Below are 27,972 nucleotides of genomic sequence, written 5' to 3' on the forward strand. Positions count from 1 at the left end.
TGTGGTTCTTGTGTGTTATTATAACATCATGTTTACTTGATGTGTTAAGTGTTATTTAATGAGAGGAGATGTACACTTGGTTGGCAAAGGGGCTGAAAATCTGGATACCGGCTTGTAAAACCAAAGTAATCCTGGCTTTATTTTTCCTACCCAGTTATTAATTATAAAAATATGTTGCCATATATTGAAAAATACTGTGTAATGTGCATATATATATATATATATATATATATATATATATATATATATATATATATATATATATATATATATAATATGTTAGAAGCATCATATATTATGTTATTATATAGCTAAATATATTGATATATTATGCATTGCACTACAGATTTCACTATGAAACATAAAATAAAGCTGTGATTAATATGCATTAAAGCTGGTAACAGATTTGGCAAAACATACCAGGAAATACCTTTATTTAAAACAAAACTATATTATGTGCCCATATATTAGAAATTATATATTTTTCTGTAAGGGAGAGTGACATTTTTCAGAACAGAACTGAATTTCTAACTTCTTCAAACTGTTAATAGTCAGAATTACCACCAGCTTTTAAAACACATTAACCAGTTCTGTTAAATTATATATAGTCGCAGACAAAAGTATTTGCACCCTACAGTTAATATCAGATAATTCAATAAAACATGTTAAATACAAGCATTCAGTGAACATTTGCCACTAATTTATATGACAGACACTTTCTCACAGTTTAACAAACAATCTTTATAAAAAAAACAAAAGTAGTTTAGCAATTTCAAATATTTCTTTAATAAAAAAATATATTAATTGATTGAAAACCATTACACATAATTAAGCTGGATTATAAAGTCAACAGCCAGAAAAAGTGGTCATTATTTCCAACATCTTTTGAAGGCGAACGTTTTGGCAACACAGCAGATGTTCATGTTTGAGAAAAGCACTCGTATCAAACTACAACAAAGAAAATGACTAGAGAACAGATTCAACTGAAACTCTTGAAAGAAGTAGATGTCCAAAGAAGAAACTGTCTACAATTTGCCAAGAAATATGAACAGGTATCTAAGGCATTTAACAAAATTCTCTGGACTGATGAGACTAAAATGGACCACAGTACATTTGCAGAAAAAATGCAAAAGCCTTCAATGAAGAAAACCTTGTACTTACAGCTAAACATGGTGTTCAGGGACTGGAGACATTTCTGTGATTGAAGATCGAATGAATGCAGCCTTGTATCAAAACATTTCTCAAAGTACAATGATACCATCTGCTCGGAGGATGATTGGCAGACAGTTCATCTTCCAACACGACAATGACCCAAAGCATACAGCTAAGTCAACTCTGGTATTCTTGAAGAAAACGAAGATAAAAGTTCCGGAATGGCCTTCGCAATCACCAGATCTCAGTCCAATAGAAATGCTTTGGACTGATCTGCAAAAAGCTGTAGCCAAGCATTGTGTATCCTGAGCTAAAATAAATATAAGGTCTAACATAATGGTTAAGAACTATTATTTTTGATGAAGAGTATTTGTTATATTACCAGAAAATTTATTTTGTTATTTGTTTTATTAAAAACCTGTTCAAATTGACTAAATGCTTGTTCTTAATCTGTTACCTTGAATTGTGGTATAATAAGCTTAGGGTGCCAATACTTTTGTCTGCAAACACCTTGCGAGGTTATGAGAAACATTACCCAAGTTGCATTACCTTTGCTGTGCCCCCTGTTACATTACTGTTATCGCACTGTTACATTTTTTAACAAGCTGTATTGCTGACTAAAATTTTAAATCACACATCATAAGTGAACTTGGCAATACATTTACTCAGGAGCGTTTGCCAGGGGAATCATTTTTTTTCCAGGGATTGTAGTGTATCGCAGTCCCTCCTACAACAATGCTTGTTTCCTGTTCCTGCACTGTGCCACTCATTTTAATCAGAGCACCTGCACTGTCTGCATACACTACGATGTTTAGAGAAAAAAACATATTCCCTATTGGATTTACCTACTCTATGATGTGTGAATAAAAGAATATGAAAACAATACAGAATATGTTGAGGGGAAAAGACGTGCAGCAAATATGAAATTCAGACACCAGGCACAAAATGAAGATAATAACCTGAATTTAACACGACAAGATGATGACATCACATTACCAGAATGGATACCCAGATTTCATACCCATGCCTACCTCTATACACTGCAATGTGTTTCATTTTTAGGAAAGCATTAACAACAGACTGTATTGGATTTCATTCTTACAATCCAGTTGATTTTAACCACTGTAGCAGCAATAGCAATTATAGTAAAATCTGAATTTTGCTCAGTTGCATTTTAGACTATCCACTGAGACATCACCAAACCAGCTTTCAAAGCTTGTCTCCAGTCGTTAATAATAATGTATGAAGTGTAGAATAAAAGTCTCCTCTTTTCATACAATGGTGGTTTTGTTTTTCTTTTCGAATGGACTCCCTTCTGTGAAAGGTCACTCAGCACTTGCAGTATTGTCCACTCTGATGATAGGTGGTGTCCAAATTATAAGGGGTCAGCCAGTGTTCCCCACGTAAGCTGGGACAGTAATGTTGGCCCAATTGTAAATGACTGGGATAAACAGAAGCACAGACCCCAAGACAGAGACCAGAAGAAACGTCCACAGAAAAACCCGATCCAGCACCTGAGCCACAAACTTCCAGTCTTCAACAACCTAGAATAATACAATCAAATAGTGTCAGATATCACTGGTTTAATAGCCAGCGAATGCAGTAGTACACTATCTAGACTAAACTAATTCAATAAAGTATTGAAAACAGTATTGGGATCTTAGAAGTAAACACATCCATTGCAATACATAACTGAGTATCGGCATCTTGGAGCCATAAAATGTACTACAGCATTTTGGCTGTTACTTTTAAAAAGAGAAAAAAATGCTTACTTAACCCTTTGTAAAAACAAATAACTGAAAAATGGTTTACATAAATAAAGAACAGTCCTACCACAGTAGTAGGCGCAGTTTACACAGCATGGGAGTTTCTGGTCACATCATCAACTCCAGATTGTTTTTAATTCATTGATGGAAATGTCCGCTCTACTTTTAAAGTTTTCAAACGCTTGCACAATCCAGTGAGCACTGATTGGCTTCATCATTGCCATTCTCATATCCTCTTTGACACCTGGAACATTCTTTCCCTTCTGCAGCATGTTCTGAATGCCAGTCTGGTTACACAGCCAGTGGGTGGGATCGCTGTAACAAGCACTGTATGCAACTTTCTGATTGGTGGAAGTATTATTAGCCATCCAATCAAAACTGCTATACCAGGGGTGGACAATTCTGGTCCTGGAGGGCTGGTGTCTGTCCTGGCTTTTGTTCCAACTGTGCTCTAAATTACTTAATTAGACCAATAATTGGTAATAATTGGTCCAATTAAGTAATTTAGGGCAAAGTTGGAACAAAAGCCAGGAGTAACACTGGCCCCCCAGGACCGGAATTGCCCACCCCTGTGCTATACGGTATGTAATTCCCATTTCTGAAAGAATAGTGGAAACAGCTCTCCAGATAAGCTGCATTTTCAATGTGTTTTACACATTGAAAAAATAGGAATTACGCATGATATTTCAATTGAATGCGTAAAGAATACACATAGCTGCACAGCTTGAGTTTGCATGTTATCAAGCTTCTTGTACTTCATTGGTTCCCAGAGTCTCAATGGTCAATTGTTAATATATTGCAAGTGGTAGCTAGATAATGGGTCTAATTGTAGCCTGCATGGGAATTGCCAGAAACACATGACCAATAAGTCTGGGTTTTTAATTTAAAAAAAAGAAAAGTACTGTTCGATCAATCACTTGCAATGCATGTTTGTGACTGCTTCTTGATCTTCAGGATTTCCTGCTGCCATCTTAGTCCCCCTCAACCTAACCTATCATTTTACCTATCTCTCAACCGCATTTCTGGAAGGTAAATCAATATAATAAATACAATATTCTGTGTTTGGAGAGAGTCAGGATGCTTTATTGCTATAGCAAGGTGATCAATAAGGAATGCAATGTTATAGTTTCTTTATTTGCATTAGTGCCCAATCTGTACCGTTTTTTAAATTATATTCTTGGAGATTTTTGTTTTGTTTTTTTTAATTTTTAGGGAGTGTGTCTGTCGACTTGGAAAGAGAGAGCACAAGAGAAACAAAGAAACTGTAACAGCCTAGTACTAGTGGGAAGAGACTCTGAACGCAGAGCTAACTACACTGAGAGTAGCAATTTCTCGGACAATAATATTAATATTATTAAGGCAGGACTAATAGAGGAATAAATAAGACCACATTTTTGTACACTACTTCAAATTAACATTACAGTTAAAATATAAGGTTAATGCATGCCCCATAAGTTAGCAAGTAAGTATGTACTGTATTTATTGGAAGTTCTCATGACTTGCATTTTACTCACCCAAAATACAGTTTACTCACATAGGGATCATAAAGGGTTAACGGCTGTCGTAAGGGGAAAACAGGAGTACATAATCGGATTCTGACCATAGCCGCTTATTTAACCACCATTGCTACTCATAAGGGACAACTGACATGTGCCGTTAAGACCCAAAGACATTTGTTTCTGAAGGGATATTTTAAACGAATTAAGATGAAGATTAATGAATACCTCATTAGCATAAAGTTTTCACCAGTTCTAAATGTCAAGCTGCTCATCATGAACCTGAATGACAGCAAAATGTTGTCGACAACTAGGTGTTATTGAACACTGTGAGCGGTCAGGTCTAAACTAACGACAGCCTCATTTAAAGGATTATACTTTTTTATATGTTTATAGCATTGTATTGGAGAATGATGCGTTAAATTGGTGTGATGAGGTGGCAGCCGGTCATCCACCAGAGATTAATCTACCCTTTCATGATTAGCCAATCAGAGTGCTCCCTCAAACCACACAGTTGCATAATAGAGGTCATCCCTTGAATGAACCGGAGGGCTAATAACCTCCCGAGACATTTCGTGTCGACAGGGTTATTTGTGATATCTTGTAACAATTGTAAGTCGCCCTGGATAAGGGCTAAGAAATAAATAATAATAATAATATTTAAGAATCCAGAGTGGGATCATTCTCAGCACACGATGAAGATTTATTGTGTACCTTTTCATACCATCTAAAATGTAAACTGTACCTTTATATTAAGCTGTTTATGCGATTAATGCAGAATTATAAATACAGTGTCCACAATTCCCCTGATTGTTGTGCAATGCATTATGGGGAGAAGTGATAACAGAATGCTATTTTGTTCATCGACTGTTTTAATTACAAAATTTGCCTAGCATTGAAACAGATTAAGCATTTTTGTTTTTTTCTTATGACACATACTGTTAAACTGTGGGATTTCTCAATCCCCCCCTATCCTTTGAGCCTGATGGGTTAGGAACAGGGTTGAAGACCAAAGTAAGATTAGACAGATGAATATACAGATTTCACATTCCTTGTGGATATACTTTTGTTTTTTGGCTACTGTTATAATACACTGAAAAGAATATGTCAATCTATAGGAGTGACTGTTCCTCATTTTGACCTATCCCCAACATTAACATGGAGTAAATAAGAATGTCCCTCAATTTAAATGTTGTAATGACGTATGTATTCATTTACTGAACAAGCATCTTCTCTTGTGTCACCTACCTCGCGGACCTCATTCTCCTTCACCACGTGCAGGGTGATGTAGCGGATAGAATCCAGCGCCGCCTGCAGGCTGTTCCTGGAAGATGTAGCGTCAGCTCCCTTGCTCCCGCCATTAGGGGGGACATATCGGTCAACATGGCTGCGCATGCACAGGAGCTTGGGCAGCTGCTGTAAGAAGATGCGCCGGACCCATGGAGCCATACCGTGGTGGGTGGAGGAGGAGCGATGGTGGATGTTGATGGCAAAGACGGTGATCACGATGGAGAGGGTGACGAAGATCATGGTGAAAACCAGGTACTCCCCTATCAGAGGGATCACCTTGGAGGAGGAGGGTATAATCTCCTCAATGACCAGGAGGAAGACAGTGAGGGACACCAAAACCGAGGTGCACAGTGAGATCTTCTCCCCGCCATTGGAAGGTAGGTAGAAAACCAGGATGGTCAGGAAGGACAACCCAATACAGGGGATGATAAGGAACAGAGTGTAGAATAGGGGGAGGCGGCGGATGACGAAGGAGTAGTTGACAAAGGGGAAGAAACAGCAGCCATCAGTCCTCACTCCCCTGCTACCAGTGGCTGTGACAATCTGCCACTCCCCATTGTCGAAATAGTCCCGCATGTCCACATGGAAGTCCTCCAGTGTGATGTCCACTTGCGAGCCGTCATAGGTCCAGGAACCAAATTTCATGGAGCAGTTCTGCAGGTCAAATGGAAAGAAGGTGACATCGATGGTGCACGAAGACTTGTAGTTGGCCGGGGGGATCCACGTAATCGTGCCGTCGTACTTCACCACAGTCTTGGTGACTGATCCTTCAAACCTTCCATCAGCACTTTGCAGAGATAAAGAAAACATATATCATTTGAGAATACAGCTGACCAAAACTAAGTGTCTTGTAGTGATTGACAGTCCCTATCAATGTAGCCTCATGAGAAAAAGCTGACCTCTCCATGATGTCACTAAATCAATAATTAAACATAGGGTCTCCTACATTATCTGTCTTTGGCAGAGATGCCAACCGTAGCCGCTTCTAAACTGAAGGTTCTGCTATGGCGCTATGCCAAAGGGGTATTATCTAGGTTTTTTTTATTTAAAAAAAATAACAATTGAGGATACTCCATGAGCATTCATGAAGAGTTATTTTTATACCGCAAGTAGATTTTCCTGTTCATTTGTATTAGTGTAAATATACATTTCCGCTGTTGACAGTTATATTATGGCATTCTAACATTGCTCCCTAAAGCTTTTAGCGCTGACAGCTATATTACTTAGCAAACGGTTTAGGGGTCCTTCAGAAACTGCCATGCGTCTTGCACGTTGCTTAGTTTATCAGTTAATAAAATTGGAAACAGAATCAGACTCCCCTCCCTCTAATACTTAAGATCCCAGCTGGCTTGTCAGAAATATGGTGTGTCTGAGTGATAGTGCTCACGTTTACTATGAATACGTCTCTGTGGCTGTGGCTGTGTAACTCACAAGGAGACACAAGCAATGTGCAAGATGTGTCATTAATTCCATTGATTAATGAATAATAAAGCAAACAGATGCTTGGAAGTTCTGCAAACAGTATTACTGCTTTTTCAGTGTGACAGCCAGTGTTGCCATTTTCTTGTTACTGTACGCCCAAAGCTTGCATCACTGTAACTGCCTCTGTAGTGCATTGCAAGCTCACCCCTCAACAGACTTTAAATTAATGTGCTTGCTGTTTGTCTACATTGTAGTGAATGTTTTAAGAGCCTAGCCTGTATAGTGTTTTCGCAGGATTTTCCTTCCATAATTGTTGTTGTGTAATTATTTTAAAAAGATTGTTTGTTACCCTTTTTAACTAACTAAGTTTTGTATAGTTTTACTCCTTTAGCAAAGGGGGAAAAGGTTTGCTTCGCTATGCTGTCTATTGGAAAGGCAAGAACCAAAACTTGAAAAATTTGGTAGGGGTCCTCTTCCAGGTTCATTATGAGAGCCAATGTCACCCATTAGGACTCATTTGTTTATTTTAATAATTAGTGAAAATTAATTATGTAAACATGTTAGAGCATATGAAGCTCTTGCAGTTTAACAGCTGACCATGCTGTTCCTAATTATACCTGTTAATTGAACTAGCCACTTGTGAATTGCTTCAAAGGGTACAGCTTTTTCATCCCTGGAGATATGACCTTGGATTTTATATTAGATAGAATAAGCTGAGCAATGTACCAGCAAAGCTCTGCATTACAAAACCAATGCAAATTGTGATTTTTTTTATTGTATTGTTGTTATTTATAGAACATTCAAAGCTCATCCCTTGTAAACAGTTGATTTGCATTTGTTAGATAACATTCATGTAATGACATTTTATTTTCTGGAACCATTAACAGATCCCTCCCAAATAAGGTTGTGAATATATCTTTCTTAAATTGAAATATCATTAGAACTGTTCTTTTGCTGTAGGTGGTTTTCTTAAAAGATGGACAACCAAGATGCAGTACCTTGTGCTAAAGAATGTCCTTAGCACGTTTCATAACACTTGAAAGAGTGGTTATGTAGATATATGCAGACCAATGGTTGGACAGACAGACAATTTCCATATATCCCCTGATTCTGATACACTCTGTGGTCTGGTTTCACAGACCCCGATCACAACAAGTCTTGGACAACCTAATATTATTTTAGGTACAGTACTCCAAGACTAGTGCTAATCAGGGTATGTGAAACCAGCCTTATAGCGGTTAAAGGTCCTTACCAAGTGGTTCCTTAGATCTATGTAAAAAAGTAAGTATGACATATATGCACAATTCTAAAGGGTGACATGCCAGTGGGGATAGTTAAAAAGCATTGGGTAGGACACACCACAGATAGGCTCTCTAGTTTGTGACAGAGTTCTGGCAGTGTTAAACAGCAGGACACTTGCTAGCAACAAAAAATAGACAGAAGTCTTCTTTATCTTTATATGCATCATCTTCAAGTGAACGTATGTTACTGTTAAAATAGTGGTATGTTATGGCATAAACGATATGAGCTTTAAAACCACATGACCTGTAACTTCTGTGACACCTTGTCCCAATACAATCAATTATATTGAATGGCTCATAATAACAAGAGCAGACAGATTCTCAAAGCTCATATTTTTGCAGAGATGAAAATAAGACTTCACCCATCCCAGGTTTTAATACGTGCTTGATTAGCCCCAATGTATAGGTAACAAGCTGACTTGTGTCTTAATAAATTCATAGTAAAACCAGGAACGGCTCAAACTTCTCTGCAATGGGAGTCTTATTTCCATCCCTGTTTTTGTCTGAAACAATTCTAAAATGAATATGGAACAACTTAGAATTAAATGTCTGAGATTTGTAGAGCTGATTTGGTAACTTTAATGGAAGTGTTTTTATTTTCTGAAAAAATCTTACTAATGACCATTCAAGCAAATAGCTTTAAGCATCTAGCCCTGTGTTTACAGTTAATTGAACACCCAATTCTTTTGCACTGTATAGAGCACAGAGCTGTGGTCAAATCATCCAAGTTCCTTGTTCCTTTCTAAACCTCAGACTAAATATATTTTTCTTGATCCAGCTAATTGTAGCGCACCAGAAATAAAAAGATCATCTGATATGTGGCTTTGAATCACTAGGTGGCGCACTTGTTACTCACTTGTCATAGAGAACAATGTCTGGGATCCATATTGTGTCCGAGGGGACCCCGATAGACGTTATTCCCAGATAGTCATCTGGATTCCATCTTAGCTTCACATCCACCCACACCTGAGCACCAGAAACAAGACAAACTCCCATTTAGGTCTCAATATATCACTTCATTTTTGTATTTCTGTTTCCATAGATGTCCTTTACATTAGAAAGGGGTAGTTGACACCCAGGGTTTTAAAACACTATTGTTTCTTTGATTACATGATGTTAAATAATATAGGTTAATATGCTTTGCAATTTTAGGTGCTTTTAGCCATACCTATATGCTTACATACTACTCCAGCGATAATTGCTTCTGAAAACACCCCTCCAGTCTGATTACGGGGATATAAGCTGTGGAAGTACATTGCATAGCACCTCTTACAATTGTCAGACTCTCCAGATAGTCAGGGGACACTCACAACCACTCCGATTTACATAGAAACACACTGAGAACTTACAGAAGAGCCAATCAAATCCCCTTCCCTAGCCACATGCCAGGAGTGTTCAGCAAAGCATTGTTCTCTTTGTCATGTGGGTAGTGAAGGCTGTAAAGCCTGTTATACTATGAAATACCAGAGCAGCATTAAATGGCCAGACTCACCATCATTTTAATGCATAATAAATCCTGCTGGCCTTCATTTCCTCCAGAGGTAATTTACAGAGAGCTCTGTGACTATGTATTGATGTATCCCATTGCCTGTCAGACTTGCTGGGGTTTATTAAGGGACTGCTTGTTCTTTCAGATTCATAGGGGAGGGAGTGAGGGGGTTGTGTGCGCTTCATATAGGAGGGAAGAGAGCCGGTGCGCTTGACACAACATTTTCCCTGCCATGCACATCCACTCACTATATAGGTCTAAAAGGTGTAGTTTTGAAAGAAACACCTGTTTTAGCAAACATGTATTTTCATTTTAAACATGATCCAGTGCTACCCCATTATAACGCAATCTATTATAGTGCGGAATCGGTTATAACACGGTAAGGTCGTGGCTCCCATAAATGTTGCACAATCTACATTGTGTGGATGACTAAAATACGAAAAAAAACTAAGAGGTTTTCTTGATAAGATAAGACTCCAAAGAGGGCTGCTCTAGGAAAAAAAAATGTGCTGCACTAAAGACAATGAATTAGACTCTGCTTTATTCACTTGGTTTCTGCAGGAACGTCAACAGGGAGACATGAAAGCGTACAGGGGGGGGTGCCCACATCAGCACAGGGAGAGCCGAGTGAGACAAGCTGCTGTGTGAATGTGCTGCTGTGAGAGTGCAAGGCTGTTGTTTTTGGTGTGGCCCAGACTAACAGGGGCTGGAAAAATAGCCCCAATAAACTGTGAATTCGAGTACCTGCAGATTGTGTGTGTCTCCTTCCTTCATTTTCCACCATACACTACAATATTAATTTGGCTTGTGATTGTAAATCATTTTGGGAACAAAAATTCCAATATTCATTGTAAGGCGAAACACAAATAATGCGGCCTCCTAATTATGGACCCCGACAACCGCATTATAACGGGGTAGCACTGTATCTGGTACTGCACCAGATTAAAGAAATCTAGTGCTTTCATATTGCCTTCCTGGGTCATTTCACCTGGAGTGTAAAGTTGTCCCCATGCTTTCAGGGCAGTAACAGACTTCCTGTAAGGCAAGGAAGGCAAACTGAGAACTTTCTTTAACCTAGTATAGTATCAGAGGTCATATTTTGAAATGGAAACACACGTTTGCTGTAATATCTGTTTCATTCAAAACTGCATATTTCAAACGTGTATACTGAATGAAAGTGCATGACAGGTAATATTTCTGAAATGTATGAAAGGACTGCCATTTCACATGTCTTTTAGTAATGGCAAATGCCTCAGAACTGGTGATTCTGTGCATTCAGAATCAACTGGTGCCTAATAGGGCAAGATGACAGCTGCAGAAGATTGTATTAAATAATAAACACAATAACTTATCTGATTCCTCCAGATAGGCTGCATACTGGGTGTTTTATGCATTGAAAAAATATGAATTACGCATGACATTTAAATTGAATGCGTAAGAATATAATGAACTGTTACACAAATGTGGTGGCTATAGTACTTTTGCAAAAGGCATGTTAATATTTCAAGCTATATCAAAATGTCATTTTTTAAATCAAGAAGCGTACATTGCCCTCGACCCCCATCCTCCCTGTGCATGCTTTGTACGCTTTCAGAAAACATTGATACTTTTGTACGGCCCCTAAAAGGTCAATTCAGTCACAATTTGAAACCTTGGTCACTCTGTTTGCAATATCCAGAGTACATTATTTACTCAAGACTGACAACATAATGGAGATGCGGCACTGGTTTATAGGCACAGATACATTGCTTTGACTATTTGTTCACTGATGGCGATTGGTTAGCTAAACTCAGGGGGGAAGGACAGATGGTCGTCACCCCCCTTGTCCATTTGTGAAGCCCATATTTTTTGCTTGTTAAAGTTGTTCATGAAAAGCCTGATTTGATTCAGCAGCCCTGGAGCTGATGAACTTGTGACCCCAGGCGGGTGACCTGGAGTAGTAATTGCAGTGCGGACTGTTAGCGCAGCACCATTCCCCTTGGACTGCTGGGCTCATAAATCTGCCAGGGACGGGCGCCTGCACTGCAGGGATCACGTGGGCAGAGCAAGGGCAGGGAGAGCAGGGAGAGAGAGAAAAACGGAGCAATGCAACACATGGGCCATGCCAGTCTGGTGCTTTGAAATACTGTAGCACGCAATGTATCTACTTTGCATGTACGGGTTCAGACTGACCCTGACATCTGTCAGTCCAGATCTTTTGCTCACTGACCAAGTCAGCGTGGGTCTTGAACCTATAGCTCTATCTAATTCATGCTGTGCATAAAGATGCATAAACTGTTGCTTGGACCCTTGTAGATGAAAGCTTGTAGATGAAAGCAACTCATGAAATTCAAAAGGATTTAGACCACATGCAGCACTAGGATGAATTGTGACAAATTAAAATGTAATTGTTAATAAATGTAAAGTTTTACACTGTAATAATAACAAATAACGAATTGGTGGTATAGAACTAAAAGAGGCCCATCACAAGAAAGGGTTATAATAGTGATGCATTGCGATCTACAATCAGACAGTGTGGAGAATCAATTCAAACCGCTAACAGAGTGCTTGGTTATGATGAGGTTTTATAATATTCTGGTGAGACCACACTTAGGATACTGTGTTCAGTTCTTTGTCTCCACAATACAAGAAGGACATTGTGCTTTGGAGTATAGCAAAGAGCAACCAGACTAATCCCAGGGTTTAAAAGAATGAGTTATGAAAAAAAAGGTTTTCATGAAATGAGAATACATTTGAGAATTAAGTGGAGACAGATTTAAAAACGGTTGGAAACCCTTTGTAGGGATAAAATTAGGGGTGTTCCGAGTAAAGGGTAAAAAAGCATCCATTAATCAATAGGTTTATTTATTTTTTGAGTACAAGTAATACATACATGCACAGCTATTCACTCATACTCATTGAACACACTTTCCACAATTTTTTATGGCACTGCTAGTTTTATCCCTGTTCTATTGGTAAATGGAATCTGTAGATGTCTCTGAGTATGTGTATGAATACAAGAAATGGCTCCTTGTGGCAGTCTGGCTCGCAGTGGTGATGTCACGGACCAGGAAGTAGAAACCAAAACAATGGATGGGCGGTTGAAGCTGAGTGCAACGGCACTCAGCGTATTTATTAATAAACAAAACAAAAGATTTAAACAAAACAACAAAACAAAAAACAAAAAGGCACAAGGGCCAAACGAATAAACAAATACTGTTTAGCAGTCGTCTTTAACTGTCGTGATTTTTCGCTTTCTCTCTCCGCTCCCCGTACTCTCCTCTGTACACTCCACCCCGAGTGCAGAGAGCTGCAGGTTTATATAGAGTCTGCACGCGTTTGGTAAGGATGCATGACTGTCAGCTAGTTAAATAATCAGTAGCTGATCAGCCATGCATCCTCACAGGGTTTTTAAATATATAATAAAAGACGCTGCGCTTTTACCCGCGCCGCAAACAAATACTGTACTACTATTGTGGCTTCTGGCAGACTTTTGCAATATCGTTGTGTAGTTTATTTGATTAAAATGTTAAATAAAAAATATAAATTATGTTCATATTATATATATATATATATATATATATATATATATATATATATATATATATATATTAATTATATCTCAATCCTAAAATTCTAAGTGATGCAAAGCCTTTGACTGTAGCTGTATATTTAACTGCTGGTTTCTAATTTATGGATCTTCTGAGATGTCATGAACTTATGAGTTTAAGCATGGCTATTTGAGACCCAGCAAAAATATGAAGTTGTACACTAATTTAAAGAAGCCCACTTAATAACTCTTACCAAGAGTATTTCTTTAAAGAAGTCCCTCTAAATCAATTCTGACCATGTATCTTCTACATGTATTGGGATCTCAATAAAGAATTTGAATGACAAGCAGACAAGCGTTTCAGCTCCTGCCTTGATCAGCGTTCTAAATGATTTAAAAGCATGTTCGACAAACTAAAGCCCCTCTCGATGGAGAGTCAGTGACTGGCTCCTGACATTGTGAGGCATTTTATACAAGATGTATCATCTTATTGTTCAATAAAAAGTAGAGAAACACATCTACCTGTTTCATCCACACATTAGTTGTCATCAGCTGGTTTTTCTCATCCTGTAAGAAGTATAAAAGACTTCAGTGGCTCATAAAACTGGAATCCAGGATCAAATATATATATAAGGATGCTGTTCAATTCTTTACAACAGCATGGCTGTGCATGTTCAGTCTTTATGAATCACATACTATTATGGGTTGATCTTTGAGAAATCTTATTTGCTTCCCATGGTGACCAAAATGTAATTATTTTTGAAAGGAAAAAAATCATGTTTATTTTACTAGCCAGAAACAGATGGGAGCAGCTAATTTAATATACTAAGTATATGATAACCTTATTTGCTATCTACTAGGTATATATAGTGTGAATATTAATGTATGTGAACATATGTAACTGAAGACTGTGAGGGGATGCACTCGAGCCAAGAAATACAAAATAAGTATAGTATGAATAAAGTTAAAATGAAAATATATACTAGTCTCTAACAAGTCTTGAAACCATTCTACATTGGTAGTAAATGAATAATATTAGTGATACCACTACACTTGCTTAAACTCTTCTGTAGAGATTAACTACCTAGTGTGGAATACCAAGATATTTAGAAAGCGTGGTGAAATACCTGCAATAAATGCCTACTAGTGTTGCCACCTGTTCTGGTTGTGCCTGGATTGTTCTCTTTTTGAGGCAGCTGTCCTGGGAAATCTGTAAGACTTCCCGGGACGTTAAATGTCATCAAAGTATATGATGATTTTTTTTGTACGAAATGACTCTGGTGTCCCGTTTTTTTGTAAATCAGGCATGGGAACCCTAATGTCTACCCCACTCATGCAGCGTTTATTCATCTCTCCCAGTGTGTGTTTTGTCTGTCTAGTTAAGTTGGAGTTACTGGTGACCAGTAATTACCATGCCTACTGTAGAATACTCATGTAAGCACACATTCCTACTAAATGTGTCTCAATGGGCCACCGTACTTGTGGTGGTAGTTCCGGTGAGCAGGTGCTGCCTGGTCTCTGATTTAGTACTGTAATGGTGATCACCAGTCAAGTCCATGTTTGTAATTATTAAAATAATAATTGTACCAAACCTTCTCGTCTCTGGCAATATCTTTCAACACCTACTAACTACTCCAGCAAAAATGTTAGTTTTTAATCTGAATTTCTGCCTCGTGATTAGAAAAATCAACACTAGGGGTGTGCAGGTCTGATTTCTGTCCCCTCAGAAATTGTGATTTGTTACATTTTCCATTTACTTCCTCACAGTTGCAGGGGGATAAAACATTGTCCTTAGTATGCAGCTTTTAGAAATAGCTAGTAAATGGCAAGGTAAAGAAAACAAAAACAGTGAATGAAACACCGTAGGTTATTATTAAAGTAAATAAATATACTGAAAACGTAGCAGCATCCTTTTAAAGTTTGAACTCAAAAGTACTAAACTGAAATTAATCTTCAGAAATGTTTGAGAAGTTAAAATCTTCAGAAATGTTTGAGATTCAGGTCAGGAAAAAACATCACAATTGATTATATTTCATCATATTTGCAAATGTGAAACAGACAGAGATTGTAAAGTTGTCTGAACTCTCCATGGTCTAAGCAGCTGTGACTGACAGGTTCTGCCCTGCTGTCAGAGGAAAGGTGAAGGAGGTTAATGTGAGAATTCCAAGGACACGTCCTTAGTGAAATGGTCTCAACACTGTCAAAAGACTAGCAGGGGGAGGAGATTCACTCACACTTATTCGACCCTCTATTTCTCTACTAGTTTGCTCTGGCTTGTGGGTTATTCAGCCATCCTCATTCATAGAATACTTAGGATTAGAGGTACTATTGTAAGTGACTCTGCAGCAGCAGTTGTGATGCATAGTTCACCCCCAAGTCTCTGTAAGTCGCTTTGAATAAATGTGTCTGTTAAATAATAATAATAATAATAACAATAATAATAATAATAATAATAATAATAATAATAATAATAATAAAGGGGTAACACTTTATATTAAGGTGGTGCTTATTAATGATTTACAAATGTGTTATAAATATATAATAGATGCTTAATAACTATGTTATAGAGTCTTAATACAGCATTACGGATGGTTTATAACCATGGAATATCCACAGACGAAATTACAGTTGTATAAAGGGGACAGCTTTTAGCCACCTATTCTACTTAGGGATGTTTAATCATGCAATAACCATATGCACAATTACGTTTTTATAATGGGGGCAGTTTTTAACAACCTATTGTACTTTGGGATGTTTAAACGTAATTCCATCTATGGCTATTGCATGGTTATAAACCATTTATACTCATTTATTAACACTCTATAACATAGTTACTAAGCATATACAATATATTTATAAAAAACCACCTTAAAAAACAGTGTTACCAGTAAAGGTTTACCACAATAGTCTTGCAAGGTAATCTAGCTTGCTCATGCTTTTCCTGTGTTTACAGTATATATGTATTGACCCTGGTTTGCCTTTTTTGTATTCTTTACTATACCTCTCTGCTGTCCACAACGTTCACCTATACTTCACCATGCTTTCACTATGCTTTATTACACTTTGCTCTGCTTATACTATGATAAACTTGTATAAGGGTAACTACAATACTCAATAAATGTTCATGGTGAACCCTCTATATTACTGGGTTTATTTCTGAAATGGTATTTAGGCAATAAAACCTATGGATATTGAGTTGAAACACAAACATATTAAGAAAGACAGAATAATGTGATGCAAATGTATTGCCAACACTGTAAGCGCTTATTTTGTCCAATGAACAAATACTAGTACCAGTGTGCTATTGCATAAAGACTATAAAGTAGTCTATTAATGGTTCTGGTAAGGTGTCTTCATGATAATATTATAAAGGTTTCCCATGTTTTAATTTTTCTATGAAGTGTCCCTGAGGTTTATAATGAAGAATGCTCACCACATCTACAAGCTGGGAGATTGCCAGTCCAAACCTGACCTTCACTGTCCCATTGAGGTGCTCCACAGGCCGAACCCACTTCTGATAATCCCTGAAGAGATGCTTAAAGAGGCGATCCTCAGTCTTGGCAAAGGGGGTGAGCTCAGTCAGGCCTGGGGAGTCACATGGTAGACCACATTAATAACGGCTTATTTCTTATATTTTACTATTCTAATGTGATTTGAATTGGATTGCTGGAGGGATTGAAAACCACGTCCCAACAGCCACTTTTACGATAGAGCTACAATAAAACAATGACATAATGTTACTAAAGGTAACTTTGGTTTGGAATGTAACTATTAAAGAACCCTCCCAACATGCATGCCTAACAAGGTGATAAGATTTGTCATAGAGGGAACAGTGTTCATTGGTGAATAGCCATGATTCATATTTAGATCAACTTCTTCTTTATATATCAAAACAACTATATTCTGTTCAATTGTAAAATAAGAACTGCACTCTTTAAAATGTAGCTCTTTCTGTAAGTCAGTCTACAAATTATTAGTGTGTGGCGTGTGGTTTGGTTCAGCGAGGGAGGATCAGTGCAGCCCTTCATAATGTGACCATGCAATTCCAGTTCCTAACGTTTGACTGTTACTTAATCACCCAGCCCTGACTCCCAGCCGCGAGGAGTTCTGTATCAATCTCTGAGTAACGACAATTCACAATAAGGGGATAACAAAGCCCACCCACGGAAGAAACACTGTTCCGGGCCTTGGGATGGCTGATAGGGCCGGGTTCTTAGTATAGGGGCTTCCCATGCCCAAGGAGATAAATCATCTAATCTTTATTCTCACTGCTCCATTACTGATAGGGGCATTCTCACAGACAGGTATACAAGTCCTAAAGGACTGTGGAAGGACTGGTACTGGAAGTCATGTGGGTAACAGCGATATTTAATTACTGAGATTGAGATGGGAATGATTATGCACCAGAGCTGTGTCCTGTGGGTGCCAGAGGCCCACTAAGTTTAAATGTTATAATCTCTTCAGTTTGATACAAAAAAAAATCTAATGTAACATTTGTTCAATTGTTTTAACAGTAAATACGCTGTTTAAATTGTGATTAAAATAGGGTGTGTTTGACAATATCCACATCTTCAACAATGTGTCTCTATGGTGTATTATTTAATCAACAATATAAAGTAAAATTACAGGCTTGGTCTCAAATGTGCAGTTTTGAAAGAAATACATGTTCTAGCAAAAATGTATTTTCTATGTAAAACATGATAACAGATAATATAATAGGTTAAAGAAAGAAAGATTTTCAAACATTATTTTCAGGAAGTCTGTCACACTTTCTTCAGCAGTGTCTTTGGGGTAAAATCATGTTAATGGCTGCAAAGCATGTCAGTCAATGTTGAAAGCAGGTGTCATGACCTAGGAAGTGCAACACTGCCTGAAAGTATGACTGGAGATTTCTTGAACCTGGTGTAGTACTACATATTACACTTTAAAATGAAAATACATGTCTGATAAAACATATACTGCTTTTCTTTCACAACTGCTCGTTTGAAATGGTATATAGCAGGGGGAAAATCAGTCTTTGTGTCAGTTTAAATTGAGAATACTACCCAATGTCTCAAACCTCTGCTACATAGCAGACGGCTCAATGCAGGGACAAAAAATCTCAACATGGCTTGTGTAAGTTGTTTCAGTGTGTTAATTTTATTTACTCCCTTTGAACAAAGCTGTGGTACTCTCAATCAAAACAGAGGAGCTTCAGCAAGCTATTATTTATTTATTAATGTATCGGTTTTTTAAAAAGCATTTTATCAAATGTAATTACCATAAAAAACTATGTATAAGTCGCACCGGTGTATAAGTCGCCCCCATTTATTTTTAGGACCCCCTTTATATTGAGTTCTGAAATTCAATATAAAACCAATCAACATTTTTTGATGTTCTTTAAAGATCAGGTCATTAATGTATTAAAAAAAAATACAAATGAAGAGAATCAAATTGAGATGCTGGCACAGGGGTGCCAGAGTCAGAGGGTTGGGGGGTGTTGGGGGGCAGGGGACCTTGGTCCCCCAATTTCAGAAAGGCTCCAGCGACGTTGAGCTAGCAACATTCCTAGTTTGACTTTTGAATGTAAAGTTGTGAGACATTGTTTCCAGGAGTTTCAGCAGGGTTTCCTAAGAAACCTATAAGAATACTTATTTGATGTATTACATTTACAGGAGATTTAAATTCAATTTTACCTTTCCTATTTCATAATATTTGCAATTGTTCTGAGGACTTCAGAGTGTCGGTGCTGAATTGTTATAGATTTGTTTTCCAAGAAAGTGTTTTGAACAGTTTAGAAAAACCCAGGAACTTATCAAATTAAATTTTTCTTACTATTCCCCATTCCGGATGTGAAACCCATTGATGTCTCTCTAAAATCTAAAAACAATCAGATATTCATTACAAAAACAGCCACAGAAGCCCTTACAAAAAATGGCAGTTGAATTAATTTCAATGGTTGCAGCTTGAAGCTTACAAAAGTCAGGAAATGCCATACCACCCATAACTTAGCTGCACCCAAGTTAGACCTTTAGCATAGATACTGAGATGTGATGGGCAGAGTTGCACTGAGTGATAAGGGAAGCACTTAAAATGGCAGAGGTAAGAACATGAATTGCAAAACCTTAGCATCAACTGAATAGTTCCACTAAACAATGATAATGGGAGCAGTGAAACACTTTTTGAAATCTTTAGCAACACAATGAATAGTTAAACTAAGCTATTCAGTTTTACCCTAAAGTAAAACTACAAACATGTAGAAGTAAAGGATGTGGAACATGGAACAGGTTATAGAAAAGAGCACATGGATATGGATGCCATTTAAAGTGGGAGGATATTAACTTGCCTGCGGAGGCAGTTTTGGTCCCATGGGAGCTGAGGTTATCTTTACCTCAGCAGAGAGAGCATTCCCATGGCAGGGCTGATGAGAAAGCAATTTTCTCTGCGCTTGTATTTCACTGCAGATTTGTGAACTATAACTCGACCTCTGGGAGTTTAACTCTACCTCACAAAAGTAGACTGACGAGGTCGGCTCCTTATTTATCTTCTTTTCTGTGTAAAAATGCACTCAGTTTATTAGTCTTGCATCACAGGAACTCTGTAACTGCTTCACTTCCTAGGTCATTCCCCTCAGCAGTGTCTTCGAGGTCAAAGCATCTTACTGGCTGCAGTCAGTTATTAGGGGAAGCAGCTGGTTAGCTAGTGATAAGAAATAAGCTGTTGAAGGGGTGGGACAATTTCAATCTCTAGTGAAAGCAAGGCCTGCAAACAGATTAGAACAATGGCTGTAGGTGGGAAAGCAATGCAAAAGAGAAATGGCCTGTAGCTTCTAATAGCCATTTATAGCAGGCCTTCCTACTGCAAATTAGAGACATGAAGGTCAATTCCAGAATGACAAGACGAGCATTCTTCTTCTCTTGGATGACCTTATATATGAACTTTAGTCCTATTAACTCAAATATATTTTGCTAACCTTTTTAAATTCAATGCTTTTCAACATCATGTAACTGACATTTGAAGGATTTATGTTTGTGTGGTTTACATATATAATGTATGTGGTTTTACATACGGTTCACATAAGTGGCTCCAATATGATAAATGATTATTAACTACATGCTGGATAGTACTGAGGCTGCTTCTTCAATGTTTAACCCTCAGCAGCTTCACAAAGGTGGACTGTAAGCTAAATCATATGTTTGAATTTAAAAACCTTCTACCCCTGTATATTCATGCAGCATTAGCACAGCTAAACACACCTCTTAGAAATACAATACCTATTAGGACATACTGCAGACCAGCAAAATTACTTATTGAATGGATATACTGTACAAAGAACAAGCAGTAGAAGGGCATATACGTAGCAATAGTATTCTAGAGCTTTCATATTGAGCTTATTAGTATAGGGTCAGATTGGTTACATAGTACTGTGTAGGATAAATGATAACGGGCACAAATTAAGTTGAAAGCAGGCCAAAGTGATACAAGAGAAGAGTCAGTAAAAAAAAAATACAAAGTTACTGATTAACCCTTTGCGGTCCATTTATTAAATGCGCGTCAGGCACGCCAGGTCTAATTTATTTTCACACGCGCAGTTAATTTTAGACACGCTGTTTAAAAGTATTTTTTTCACAGTCAAACGGGTTTAAATGGCCCTGCATATCAACAAAGCACTCACTAGGCATCTCCAGCCCCGCCCCACTTTCGTTCGCTATAGCTTTCACCTATGTAAGAAATAAATAATAATAATAATAATAATAGTCATACATACCGATCAATCATCTCCTGATCACTCGTTTTATCACCAAACTCCTCAATAATGCAATCCAAGTCATTATTTTATTACTATAACATCTCAAAAAAGCTCTGCAAATGTCAGTGTTCTCTGTGCGCTGACTTACTATCAGCCAGCTTGTTTACTTACGACCGCCCCGTTATCTGATACCAGGGCCATGTATGACTATTCATGAGATACGCCTATTTTTTTTTTTTTTCGGCTTGTCTCGGCTCCTGTCATTCCCACTCGGTCATTGAATGGTTTTCTCGACTTTTTCCGGAGAAAAATTACTAAAACCCGTTTTTAAAATTATGTCGGACAGGGTCCGACAATGGACCTGATAGGAATAATTGCAATGTCGGACCAGGTCCGACAATGGACCGCAAAGGGTTAATAACCAATCAGAACATTCAGAATTTTGTTCAAATTAAAATAACAAAACAAAAGATCTTAGGTGTAACAGGCGAGATCTGTGCTGGCTATCGGACGCATGCGTGATCCTGTGTGTGTGTGTGGGGGGGGGGGGGTTTGACTTTGGGTAACAGTCAGTCCTATGACACTTTCCTGTTCTTGTGGTTACCCCCTTACAGGATACAACCCTGCAGAAGCTCTGGCTGGAGAACAGGAATAAAGAAGGAGAAGGAAATTGTACGAGGGTAGTACAAAGAAAGGGTGCCTGTGCTCGTTACAGCAGCAGGTGGCAGTGGAGAGAAAGAAAAGCAGCGGACGCGACTGGAAAAGAAAGCCGCTTTAAGTATTGTGTTTACGTTCCCATACAGGGCAAGTACTGTCCTTGGAATGTTATATAGACTAGCTCAGGGGGAATCTGGGCAACCCCATGACAATGAGTAGCGAGAAGCGTCATTTGAACTCGTACCTCTCAGACTAGCGGAGGTAGCCAGAACCTGTGTATAGCAGCACTTTTATTTGTAGTTTTGTTTACAGTGTTTTGTTTTCCTTTCATTGTTTTGTTTTATGTTCAACCTCTCTGGCACGTGCATGTGCTTAAAGAACTGTGACAACAAATTATAAAGAAAAGAAAACTACCATTGTTGGTAAAGAATTGAAACAGTGTGCCTATGGGGTGTTTCAAATAACACCTCTGGCTCTGTGTGTATCAGTGACTCACCCACACACAGCCCCTCACAGCAGGTATTAAATAATGTACAATTCACAACCACTATAATACAATAAATATAGTTGTTGGAGATGGGAAAAACAAACAATCCAAGTTACTGACAGTATTCCACTGAAACAAAGCCCTGATTTCTGGGCATTACATTGAACAGCCTTGGCCTTTCTAATTACATATTCCTCTGTGTAATGGGGATGCACTTTCACTGGTTTTCTGTTAGTTACCTACCCATTTATGTGACAGCAACTAGATGCATTTAACAAGCATGTATTCCAGTCAATATCCAGTCATGACTGTACGTGGACAACATCATCTAAAAACACATGTAAAGACATTATTTTTTGTAGCTTGAAAATCAAATTACAACCCCCCTCCCCCCCCCCCCCCCCCGGTAAAATGGAGGTAAACACTAAATACCTATTTGCATTATTGCATTAGATTAAAACTGTTATCTGTAAAATCCTTCTAATCCCTAATTAATGGAACTTGATCTATCAATATCTACCAGGATGAGTCATCCATCTGAAGGCACACATAAATCTGTACTGGAAAAAGACATCTGGTCTGTGAACAATGGTATTACCAGCAATGACAACACAATGAATCTGGTACAATGATCACACCATTGTCCCAACAGTAGATCTCCAGCGCCTTCATACTGTTGTGATGTACACCAATGTGTAAGTATTGTACCAATAACCCATATCATTGGCCTCAAGTTTCTAATGCATTGATTTGCCATTGATGACCTCCAATTAAAAAGCCAGTACAATTTTGAATGCAAATAGAAAATTAAACAGTTGTACTGCGTGGGGATGAATTAATTCATTAATGCCCCTAAATGTGACCTCTACCTGCATGTCAATATGCTTATCGTAACAAGCAACATTTTCAAATTATCCTCTTAATCAAAGCAAAAAACTTTTGAATTGTCTACTTTTTTAAGTACTCATAATTACATGTCTACATTAGTTTTATACTTACCATATTTTTCGTCTTTGATGTCATTGCCGTAGTGAACTAAAATGAAGTGGGACCATTTGCACTATTTTATAAAAGGAAAATCAAATTATGTTTTATATAGAGGTAATAAACAGATGCTTGCTCCAGATGTTTGTTCAATTGTACAACATTAAATAGCATATGTAGTAGACATTTTACTCTAGATAATCACGCATTATGTTTCTATAATATTGTATCTCAAAGGCCTTGCTTATGCCTAAAAACCTCCATGAACTCACACCATAAGTGTTTGGGGAATTAATGGATTCTTCAAAAGCACTTAGAAAGCCTTTACTTACTGAAGTGCATTTTTACTTGAACTAAATGTCTGTAATGATCCTGTAGACAGTTTATTAATAGGGGGTAGAGACCCAAACATAAACAAACCTTCTACATTGTATTTACAGAAATAGTGTAAAGGCTGTGTATTGAAACTCTGCTCTGTTATGTTCACCTATATAAACGGAACCCTGTCCAGTCTTCTTGTTGTGAGTTTTTCTACAGCTAGCTGGAGACATTTAGATAAATCATCACCAGTACTCTCATTTGCATTTAGGGTGAACAATCCTACATCAAGAATTATCAGTTTAGTATGATAGGCCCAGTAGTCTTTGTGTCGGTTGTTTAAGCAATAGAACCCTAGTTGACCACGTTGGGAAGTGCAATTTTCTATAAAAGAAAATAAAATGTTAATAATATCCCTTGCTGCTTCTGCAACAATAGCAGTTTGTTTTTACAATTTTAATACTGTGGTAAATGGCATGAATATGGCCCGGCATCTGGAAGTTGGTTTAAGTGATTCGACTCCATAGATCCTATGAATGCAGACCGTTTCTAAATATATCTGTTTCTGTGCCTTCCGATAAGATTGTTTAATGTTTTGAGAAGCTTAACACCTCTAGCTTTATGCGTAAAGCATGCTTCTCTCTTAGGCTTGTCCATAGCTTTCAGTTTACCAGAGTACTGTAATGGCATACTTGTATTTGCCATAATATAGCTAAACTGTCAATTACATGCACATGTTTCACATTGAGTCATGTCTACGGTGTTTATGAAGTATGAATACTAGTTGGAGTCTGTGGAAGGGTGGTGGGTGATTCACTGACACACAGGAGACAGAAGGTGTACTTGAAGCACCGCACAGGTGCCCAGTTTTATTGTGCCGGGTGTATTTTTTTCTTTTAGCCCGCAGAGGGCGCTGTTCACCGTGGTCTGCTTACCAAAGATGGTAAAAACAGAACCACGAAATACCAGATGCGGTACAGAACAAGTGCTCAAACAATAATTCAAAAACCAAATGCGAAAGTAAAAAGGAAAATAAAACACAGTAACAAAACTACAAATAAAAGGTGCTGCACTTCGGCAGCGTTACCCCAGCCATCGCTAGCCACATGGCCCGGGTCTCCGTCCTACTCTGACCGTCTCCTCAGTCTACTCTAGAACTACACAGGGGGTCTGCCCACAGGTTCCCCACTAATATTAAGTTTCTTTTCTTTATCTTTTTCGTTTTCTTTTTGGTCCCGGTTTTCTCTCGGTCCCGGCTGTTCTCAGCTCTCAACCCGAGCTCCCGTACTTCCCGGTACGTCTTTTAAAAGGGCAGATTTGAGGAAACAGCAGAGTATTATTTTATAGGGTAAACAATCCCATTAAAGCCCGCCTCCCAGCCACTCAGAGAGGGGGAAAGCGCACACACCCTCTTCCCCACCTCTCCGTGTCACCGCCATGACTGGCAGGCCGACCCCACGGGACTGCCGCCCCCTTCCTGCAGCATCGTGCCTGCGTCAGACGGCCAGTCCAAATCTCTCTCTGTTACAGAGTCCCATTTATCAAACGCTTAACTCAAATGTGCACAAGTGTAACAAAGTTTAAAGTTAAACACCCGATACATAATCTTTATGATTACAGCCCTCTAATCTATCTCCAGTATTAGGTGTGGGCGTATGACCCATTAATCTTACTTGGAGCCATCATAGTCATACTCGGTTCATACCCGTAAGTAACATAAAAGCACATTCCTGACCCTCAGATTTAGATTTTGAGAGCTGGAAGCGCATTAAAATACTAGTAATAAAATTGCTTTGCATGTTGTAGAACTCATTTCGGATACAGAAATGTATTCGTTACTTGGCACACCCCAGTATACAAACATTTTGAAAAGGTTTGTTATTCGTTGTATATGCCATATCTATGCACCTTGCACACTTTAGAAACTTCACACAAGCACATCCTAAATGTGCTTGTGTGAAGTATGACAACCCGCAAGGTTTTTGCAGACACTGGGATAAAACAAATGACCTCACATTGTGGCACACAATGCCATGAAAAAAAGAGCACAAAGTTTCTATAAGAGATCAAACCAGGAACAATATATTTACCACTTTGTGGCTCCCTTTACAACAAGCACAGGCATTAAAAACAACATAGGCTGTTTGCTTGTAAAGCTGGTGATTAGATCTATGCAACACAAAGAGTGCATTTCCAATAATATCCGTACCCCCCAGTCCACTCAGCCCCCGCTGTGTGTGAGCATTACTATTCATTTTAATAACAGATTTGAATCTACAGTAACCTAAGCTGCATTTGTTCAGTTGAAACTCCTTTACCTTCAGTTCTACAAGCTTGTGGTTTAAAGCAGGGGTTTTCAACCGGGGGTAGGTGTACCCCTGGGGGTTTCTAAGGGTCACAGGGGGGTTAAACATGACGACTCAGAAATGTACAAATAAAAATGAAAGTAAAAGACAATAATAACCTTGAATAGATTTTTTTAATGATATTTTATATTTTATATTAAATATTATATTTTTGTTAAGCAGCTCAAAGGTTACAGTCTGATTATACAGTAGACGCACAATTATCATCCACCTGTATGCATGCGTGATTTCGATGAGTTTGTTTCCACTCTCATATTAGGCTTTGCTGCATTTTATTAACAGCAATAGTGGCTGGTTGAATTGTTTTCTGTGTTTGATAGAGTACACTTTGATAGAGATTATCCTGTGCATTGTTTCTTGAGTCGCTTGCAAAAGAAAACGAAGGAAGAAAAAACAAAAGAGTCTACGGATGTCTACCTGCAGTTAGGATTTTCACGTGTGGGCCACAAAGATAAACTCATACCCAAGTTTGTTGTTTGTTTGGAGGAGCGCTCCATTGATTGTGTGAAACCAGTGGCTCTGGAACCATTTTTATAGTGCGGGTGCTGAAAGCCATTGAACAAAACTGTAACCTCAGTATATGATGGAAGCCATGCAGTCAGTTGCTATTATGTTAAAACATGTCAATAAAACAAAGCCAGCATCAACACCTTTTTATCTATTGAAGTATAACATGCTTTAAGCACAGTCCTTGCCACAATGTCACCATAAAACGTGTAGATCAAATAAATCAAAAAGTAACAAAGTAAGAATTATTGTTTGGTATCCTAAACCAGTCATTTGTCAGTCCCAAACTATTGTGACATGAATTATACATTAAATAAACAAACAAAAAATTGTTAATCAGATTATTCTACCTTTTATTGCAACTGTGGTACCATTCAGTAGAGTGAAACTTGTAAAGGGGTACTTGAGCTGAAACCTCCAGACAGAAGGGGTACCGTTTTTTAAAAAGGTTGAAAACCACGGGTTTAAAGCATGGAAATGTTTTGTAACAGTGTGGCATTTTGGTTTAAAGCCCTGTTTATTCTAAAGGGTCCTGAACTCACTGAGGTGTTTAATATCAAAGCACTAAATGGTCGGAGAAACTACTTTGAACTCTGCCCCCCATCCCAATGCTAAGCATGAGTTATTACTCGGTCAGGCATAACGAAACAGAAAGATACAGAAAATGAAAGAATGATAAATATTCAGTCAAGATAGATGGATAGTTAGATACATACATGGACAGATATTCAATATTGATAGAGAGGAGAGATAGATAAACAGATACATATACATTACAGAGAGCGGGGTGATAGACAAAATGGAAACAGATGTTCAGATAAAGACAATATTATATTATACAAGTTACACATGGATTTGTAATGATCTGCCCATGTGCCTGCCTTTCTATCTATTTATCGTTCTGCTCTATCTTACTCTCCTGCTCTGTATCTGGAGTGTGGATAGAGGGATGGAGAGATGGAGGGAAGTGATACGGTGTGGTTACTCACCCAGGGAGAAGCGCAGGTAGCCAGAGTAACAGAGTAGCATCAGCAGTAAAACCGTCATCCTACTTCCACTCGCCGGCCTAGCAGCTCAGAAAACAGACAAGCAAGAGAGAATCTAGCAGCTTTGTTAAACAAGCTTGAACAGCCGAGCTGGTGTTGAGAGAGAGAGAACAATTGCAGTGCTCTGACAACAGCAAGAAACGGTCTCCCACTGCCCTCCACACTCACACACAGATACACCCACCCTTTCAGGGATGCAGCTGGGAGCCAAAGGAATGGTACTACTCTTGCTGCCTAAATAACCATCAGTCAGCCAGCTTCCACAGCAACCATTCCCTGCTGCTACAGCCCTAGCGCTATAGCTTCTTCTTTCAGTCACAGCCAAGGGCTTAATCACAAGCACAGAGCCTGCCTCGCTGAATCAAGAAAGAGCTTCCATCTGCAAGGTACCTAACTGCTTTGCATACCCCTTGGGAAAAGAAAGCCTACCTTC

The 27,972-nt window shown here is 38.3% G+C and overlaps 1 protein-coding gene across 1 annotated transcript; it reads right to left on the reverse strand.

Annotated features, from left to right (window-relative positions):
- Nucleotides 1-331: 331 nt before the first annotated feature.
- On the reverse strand, nucleotides 332-27,815 carry LOC117427631 (neuronal acetylcholine receptor subunit alpha-5-like). Its single transcript, XM_034045797.3, has 6 exons — nucleotides 27,483-27,815; nucleotides 16,879-17,030; nucleotides 13,968-14,012; nucleotides 9,284-9,393; nucleotides 5,663-6,491; nucleotides 332-2,696 (listed from the first exon to the last, which is right to left on the reverse strand). The coding sequence occupies exons 1-6, from the start codon at nucleotides 27,538-27,540 to the stop codon at nucleotides 2,538-2,540; spliced, it is 1,353 nt and encodes a 450-aa protein (XP_033901688.2). The 5' UTR covers nucleotides 27,541-27,815; the 3' UTR covers nucleotides 332-2,537.
- Between the last annotated feature and the right edge of the window lie 157 nt (nucleotides 27,816-27,972).

The sequence above is a fragment of the Acipenser ruthenus genome, chromosome 21 (assembly GCF_902713425.1).
Source record: "Acipenser ruthenus chromosome 21, fAciRut3.2 maternal haplotype, whole genome shotgun sequence".
NCBI lineage: Eukaryota > Metazoa > Chordata > Actinopteri > Acipenseriformes > Acipenseridae > Acipenser > Acipenser ruthenus.